The sequence below is a fragment of the Chaetura pelagica genome, unplaced genomic scaffold, assembly GCF_000747805.2.
Source record: "Chaetura pelagica isolate M959 unplaced genomic scaffold, ChaPel_1.0 scaffold530, whole genome shotgun sequence".
NCBI classification, from domain to species: Eukaryota; Metazoa; Chordata; class Aves; order Apodiformes; family Apodidae; genus Chaetura; species Chaetura pelagica.
Window position 1 is genome coordinate 30,574 of NW_009951793.1, and position 7,390 is coordinate 37,963.

Below are 7,390 nucleotides of genomic sequence, written 5' to 3' on the forward strand. Positions count from 1 at the left end.
GCTGTGGTGACGCGCTGCCGCCCTCTCTCCGCAGGCCGCCTACGACCCCTACGCCTACTCGGCCGACTATGACATGCACACGGGTGAGTGCGGGGCCGGGCCTGCGGGGCCTGCGGGGCCGGGCCGGGCCGCAGCTGCCTGACCGCCCCTCTCCCCCTCTCCCCCCAGGAGACCCGAAGCAGGACCTGGCCTACGAGCGGCAGTACGAGCAGCAGACCTACCAGGTGATCCCCGAGGTGATCAAAAACTTCATCCAGTATTTCCACAAGACGGTGTCGGATCTCATCGACCAGAAGGTGTACGAGCTCCAGGCCAGCCGCGTGTCCAGCGATGTCATTGACCAGAAGGTGTATGAGATCCAGGACATCTATGAAAACAGGTACAAAGCCATCCCTCCCTCGCGGATGGGCTATCACCTTAAGAAAGTGCACCCTGCTCGTAAAAGGAAAGCCTTGCCTGCTACCTGTGTGGTTCCAGACTAAGGCTGTCTCTAAAATACAGCATGAGGCTCGACCTGGTTACAGGGGAAAAAAAAAATCCACATATTTCCAGACCATTAGGTGAACATAAGTATAGGTGAGTTGTGGCCTGTCTGGAGTAAAATACCACTCCTGTGCATAACAGGTATAAAGGCAGCAAAAAGTCACCTCAGCAGTCTGTAGAAAGCTGTGATATGTAGTTTTTGTGCCTGCTGCCTCCAGATGCTGCCGTTCCTGCTCATATCTATGTTACCTTACCATAAAGGGAGTGTGAAATAACATGCTCACCTATTCCATACTTCAGGGGTAAATCAAAGCCCAGTTTGCCATTCTCATTCTTTGTTTCAACACTGGACTTACTAAAAGGGGGTGGTAGTGGTAGCTTATTTCTATCAAATCCAAGGCCTCTACATTGTCATCTCTAACTCTAGCACTGTTGTACTGAGGAATGGTTCCTGATTCCACATGTGCTTGTCTTATCTTTCAGCTGGACAAAGCTGACAGAAAGGTTTTTTAAAAATACCCCATGGCCAGAGGCTGAGGCCATTGCCCCTCAGGTTGGAAATGGTAAGTCCTTTACTTCCTTTTTGGTTGTCAGAGAGAGAAGGGTCTAAGTTACTTCTGATACTTGAATGAGCCAGTGCAGAGCACTCCTGCCATCTGAGTTAGTCATCGTTCTTCACTCGGGGCAATGCCTTCAGTGGGTGCCTGGCAGGAAGTGGGAACTGAAGGATGTATCGTTTTGTGTCTCCCTTTGTAACTGTAGCACCACAGTTACAACTTTTTAACTTGGGGTGTATCTGATAAATCCAGTTGCCAAAGCCACGTGGCTTTGCTCATGTCCGGGTCTGTCATCTTTTCCAGATGCTGTTTTCCTCATCCTATACAAGGAGCTGTATTACAGGCACATCTACGCCAAAGTCAGCGTGAGTGTTTGCCTTGTGTCGTCCTGTTGGTTGTTTGCTGGCTTCTACCTGCCATCAAATCTGCCAAATTTTGCTGCTACCCCAGCATCAGTGGCTCTGTAATTTTTGTAAGGCAGGATTGGGTGGGCTGGTGAGCTGTAAATCCGGTTGCTTTAGGGAAGCTTAAAATTCTTGCCTTTTAATAGCTTAGTAAGGATTTGCTGATTGCTGGACAGCAAGAAAGACTGAGCTCTGAAGCTCATTAGTTGCTTCCTTAAGCTTAGTAGTGATGAGTATGCAGGTTTCACTGGTAGCTTCTATGAATCAGAAGACCTGGTGTGAGTTTTCAGGAGGCTAGGATGCAAAAGTTTGATACTGACATCAAATGTAGTGGTTAATGAGGTAGGGAAGAAAGGTGATGGGATGTAATTGGATTTTCTTTTTGATAGAGCTTTAATTGCAAGACCTATAGATCATTTGGGTTTGTGTGCTGCTTTGTGGCTCTTTGTTCTTCAGATTAGCAGGTGGGTGAGAGGGAGTGTCACAAGAGGAAGGTGCATTATTTGTTTTTAAAACAGACACATGCAGTCAGACTGCCTTGTGGGGAGGAAAACGAACACCATAATGGATACAGGAGAAGGAATAATGCTCTATAAACCAAAACAAACCCCATTTATTTTTTTCTTAAGCTAATTCCAAGTCAATTATAATATCACAGTAGTCCTTGGTTCTTTCAGGATAGAAGCTGAACAGATGCATGACTTAAAGGATAAATAAGCAATAACTGCAGTTTTGGTGTGGGCCAGAGGGTGGAGAAGTGGGCACTTTGAAAAAGCAACTCTTATTAACCTGAGTCAGAGACGGGTTTCTCAGGTTTCTGTGCTCTTAGTGGTTCTCAGACTGTCCTCAAGTATCTCCATGTGAAACAAAGAAGATCATCCTAGGAAGTGTGATTCCCTCCTGTGTTTACTGGTCTTTCAAAATGTTTAAAATAGTGTTCAGAAGCAGAATTGTTGAATTTGTTACGGCCTTTCAGGAGGGGAGAAGGAAGGAGAGCTGTTAAAGATATGAATTAGGAAGCTCTTAAGTTCAAGTAAGGTTAATGCATCCTGTTCACAGAAGGCTTGAATACTCAGTCATCCTGTATGTGAAAAGTCAGCCCTATTTTGTGGGACAACAGTGATACAGTTTCATGATTTTCAGGATGGTGCTGGTGGGTGTCCTGGGTGAATATTGTCTCCGTTTCTGAAATAGACCCTCTACTGCTGTGACTGCTGTCTGCCCATAATAAACTCCTGCCATGCTCAAAACTAAGGAGCCTGTGCTGACTTCTCATTGCAGGGGGGCCCTACACTGGAGCAGAGATTTGAATCCTATTACAACTACTGCAATCTCTTCAACTACATCCTCAGTGAGTTGCTATGATTAATTTCTGGTTTATGAATTATGGAAAGAGTAGAGCTGAAGGAAGGGTCAGAAGAACTAGAATGTGTTATGATCTTACTGGGAGAAACAGGCTGTGGGCTTTCCATACTTTTGAGTTTGTTGGATGAAGAACACTTTACATCCCTGTATTTCAAACCACAGCTACTGCAAATATTTTCCAGTGCTTTCTGAAACACTGTAAGAATAAAACTTATTTAGCTGTCAGTGTTTCTGAGAACTGCTTCACCTATCTTTATTAAAAACCAAAATAAAGCTGTAAGCTAGAGAAAACTTGCAGGGTTTCACAACTGCTTATTCTTGTTGACCCCCCTTGGAACAAATGCTAATCTTACTGAGTTCCTGACTGAGTTCTTTGGGAGAATAGATGTGTGTGGATAAAACCCTACAGTGTGTGCACAGCTTCTGGGAATCCCTGCTGCTGAGCACTTGTGTTCTAGAGATTATTAACCCCATACACACTTACGTGCTTTAAAAGTGAAGGCAGCTGAGGTAGCCGAAGCCACACATAACCTCCCTGTTGGAAGCTTCATTCATCTGCTGCTGCACCTGCCATTTCAGGGCAGTTCTAGTGTTCTTTAATCTGTAATCTTCCAGTTCTGACACTGTTCTTTCTCAGGGTGTTAAGTTTCTCATTTATTACTTCTGTTCTTCCACAGATGCTGATGGCCCTGCTCCTCTGGAACTGCCCAACCAGTGGCTCTGGGATATCATTGATGAATTCATATACCAGGTATATGACTATGTGGCTGGGTCACTTTGGGGTGGGCTTGCCCCTAGCATGGCTATGAATTTTCCATCTCCTCCCCCTCTGTCATTTTCATAACTAGGATACCCTTGCAGGTCAAAAAAACTTGGGTGAGCACTGTTATTCCTGGGTCACCAGGTAGATGAAGTAGTTATAAATGTACAGATTTTTAAGTTACATGGAGCTCTCTGAGGTGTCCTGGACTTTGGTTGGTGTTTGTTTCAGTTGTTGCTTAAGGTATCTTTTTTTTAAACTCACCTTCATTTCTGCCTGATTTGTGCAGATTTTGTCTGACTGAAGTCTCCTTTGATCATAAAGACCTTATAAAGACACTTGTTCAAACTAGTTTTGTGCACTGTGGTTTTACTTTAGTTTGGTATTTCTTAGTCAGTAGGACCTTCGTGCTTTCACTGAGAGATTGCTGACCTGATATGAAATAATGTATGGGCTAAGATCTTGACATTAGGAGATATTTTTCCACTTACTGTTCTGAGTGCAGCAATACAGATTTGAAGTGCGATGGGTTTTAGATTCCTTTCTCTGTAACTTTTTATTATAGAACTGCCTGGAATTCCTCAAGGGCAGTCTGTGGGCCTGTATAGAAAAAGATGTGCATGTGTATGCAAACACGTCTTAGGACTTGGTTATTCTCTTTGCTAGCTGTTCAAACAGCAAATTTGTGTGTAGTTGCCTGTCCAAATTGTCCAAGAGATCCTCCTCTGTTCTGTCTTCTGGCCTTTTTCCTCTGCACTGTATAGTTTTTTCCCTCATTACTTTAAAGTTGATAACAGTTTGCCATTTTGGTTGCCAAATAATCTCAGATTAAATTATCTTTCTCATGTGACTTGTAGCTTGTTGTAATGCATTTGTGTGATTGACTTGTACGCTTACTGCACTTAGCTGGTGGATTCCAAGATAGCTTCCAGTTACCGGTCTCTGCTTTTTCCTGTAGTTCCAGTCTTTCAGCCAGTACCGCTGCAAGACAGCCAAGAAGTCTGAAGAGGAAATAGATTTCCTTCGTTCCAACCCCAAGATCTGGAACGTCCACAGCGTCCTTAACGTGCTGCACTCTCTGGTGGACAAATCCAACATCAACCGCCAGCTGGAGGTCTATACAAGTGGAGGTGAGCTAGATGGGACATGCCAAGCAGGGCTGGTGTCTGCCCTGCACTTTGCTTGGGTTTAACCAAGCTTGGTTAACTTTATTTGGGAGCTGGATCAAACCCTGCATCAGTGGACAGATACACTGGGAAGAGGTTCTTTTGGCCTTGTGTGAGAAGTGCTGGTGATTACACTTGATGTCTTTCTCCCTGTGGTTGTAAGCCCAAGAGGTGTGGAAAAGGGGGCTTGCCTCCTTAGAGGAAAGCTTCATGGTTCCCTTTCTTCCTAGGTGATCCTGAAAGTGTGGCTGGAGAATATGGTCGCCACTCGCTCTACAAGATGCTGGGCTATTTCAGTCTGGTTGGGCTGCTGCGTCTGCACTCTCTGCTGGGGGATTACTACCAAGCCATCAAGGTTCTGGAGAACATCGAGCTCAACAAGAAGGTAGCACAACGGGTTTTAAAATCTCTGCTGCATTTTTCCAAATTCCTCTGTTGAGACATGCTGGTGAAAGATTGCCACGATGAATCTTCCAGCTGAGGAGCTGTTAGGAGCTGTTGTAGTTGTCAGGAGTTTGTAGTTGAATGCAGCTGGAGCTTTGGCATTAAATCAAGCCATATGATAATGCCTGATGCAGTTGTAGCACAAATGCCTTGTTTTTTTAGGAGGTTGGCTGTGTTGTGCAAGGCAGTGTTGTTATCAGGAATATTATTTGAAATACAGGCAGTAGTGCAGTAGCAGCTAGCTGAACACATCATTCCATCCTTAATCCAGTGGCTCATTCTTTTATTTTTTACTCCTTGTTCTCGCTGTGCCCACTCCCACCTTGCATGTTTTTGCCCCCTAGCATTGGGTGTTGCTGCTGGTGACAGTGGCTAACAAAAGTCCAGCTGTGACAGCGGCTTGGGCCAAGGCTTGGCACAGCTCTGTGTGTGCTGTCTGGCACAGGATGTGGAGTGAAACAGGGGGAAAGGGAACTGAGCAAAGCAATACTGGGCACAGTGCAGGAGTCCTCTGCTTGCAGGAAGCTGAAACTGGAAAACAGAGGAAACAGGATGATCTAATAAACAGCAAGGAAGCTGCTGCAGGGTGGGAGGTGGGGTATCCTGAATTAACCCTCTCCTTTCTATATTTGGGACATGAGTGAAAGCAGAGGTGGCTGGATTCTGGGTAGCAAGCTGTTTGGATCAAAGGTGATTGTCTCCCCTCTGACATAGCATGTTGATCCCTTCTTCTCAGAGCATGTACTCCCGGGTGCCTGAGTGCCAGGTGACCACCTATTACTATGTGGGCTTTGCATACCTGATGATGCGGCGCTACCAGGATGCCATCCGTGTCTTTGCCAACATCCTTCTTTACATCCAGAGGACCAAGAGCATGTTTCAGAGGACAACCTACAAGTATGAGATGGTAAGAGATAGACTAGGTCTAGACTTGCCAAAAGAAAAAGCTGCTGTCATTTTTGCTGCCCCTCTGCTGTCACCTGATAATCTACATCTAATAATCCAGCTTTATTTTCCTGGACTATGCTGGTAACTAGGGGTTCTTTTAACTCCTTTGCTGTTTTTGGCAGTGCTTTCTTTCTCTTAGCTGTGTTAACTAGTTCCTTCGGTTGGTCACCATACAGTGGCCCCAGCTCCATCTGCAGTCTTCTTCTAGGCAATGTTGTTAATGAACATCAGCTGCTAATTATATTAAATATAATATTGTCAATGCTTCTTCAAACTCTGTCCTGTTTCCAGTCCACTCCTGCATTTCAGGTTACTACCATTGTCGGATATATTTCCATTACCAGGTAGTCATTCACAAACTGTTTTAAATCAGAATGGCTGAAACAAAGCTCTTCTATTTTTCCACCTAAGCTGTCTCTGGTACCCATTTTACCCCTGTGGCTGCTGCTGTCTCCTTTTAATCCTTATTATTAATTTCTAACTCTCTGTGTAGCCAAATTCTGCCATACTTAATTCCATGACACTTCAAAAGTTTGGTGTGTCTGTTTCAGCCACACAACTGTCCATTTCATCCCACACTCGGATAAATCTTCCTTCTCAGTCTTTTCTTCACTGGCCTCCCTGATAACAGTCCCTTGCCAGGAGATGGTTGTTAAACTATCTGCTTTCATTTCTCCTCTGCACTTTTTTTGCACCAAAGCAGTCAAACCTGCTTCTGGCCATCCAGATTCTGCATGGGTTTGGATGCACTTTGTACTTTTCCTCTTGTGCAGTCTCCTTTTTCTTCAAGGAGAGCCTTGATATGGTGTTCAGCTCTTTTGCTTTGCCAAGAGTCACTGCTGCTTTCTGCTGTTCCCCTTGAGCATTAGGGCCTTCCATGCTCTGGGTAAAAGGATCTCTCTGGAACATGCAGCTCCCGGGTCCCTCAGGCACCACCAAGCCTGAGCATGTTGCCAAGTTAAGAGGTTCTCCTCTCTGTCGCAGATCAACAAGCAGAACGAGCAGATGCACGCGCTGCTGGCCATCGCCCTCACCATGTACCCCATGCGCATCGATGAGAGCATCCACCTGCAGCTGCGGGAGAAGTACGGGGACAAGATGCTGCGCATGCAGAAGGGTGATGCGCAGGTCTACGAGGAGCTCTTCAGTTACGCTTGCCCCAAGTTCCTCTCCCCTGTGGTGCCCAATTACGACAACGTGCACCCCAACTACCACAAGGAGCCCTTCCTGCAGCAGCTCAAGGTCTTTGCTGATGAGGTTCAG

At 45.5% G+C, this 7,390-nt stretch overlaps 1 protein-coding gene across 1 annotated transcript in view; it reads left to right on the forward strand.

Annotated features, from left to right (window-relative positions):
* Positions 1-7,390, forward strand: part of EIF3L (eukaryotic translation initiation factor 3, subunit L) — a 10,485-nt gene that overhangs the window by 1,098 nt on the left and 1,997 nt on the right. The window contains exons 2-11 of the mRNA XM_010005401.1: positions 35-83; positions 169-379; positions 967-1,046; positions 1,344-1,405; positions 2,726-2,795; positions 3,487-3,560; positions 4,528-4,699; positions 4,966-5,120; positions 5,916-6,086; positions 7,112-7,390. The exon at positions 7,112-7,390 is cut by the window's right edge and continues 240 nt beyond it. Of these exons, the coding sequence (XP_010003703.1) occupies positions 35-83; positions 169-379; positions 967-1,046; positions 1,344-1,405; positions 2,726-2,795; positions 3,487-3,560; positions 4,528-4,699; positions 4,966-5,120; positions 5,916-6,086; positions 7,112-7,390 (1,323 nt within the window). The remainder of the gene's footprint in view (positions 1-34; positions 84-168; positions 380-966; positions 1,047-1,343; positions 1,406-2,725; positions 2,796-3,486; positions 3,561-4,527; positions 4,700-4,965; positions 5,121-5,915; positions 6,087-7,111) is intronic.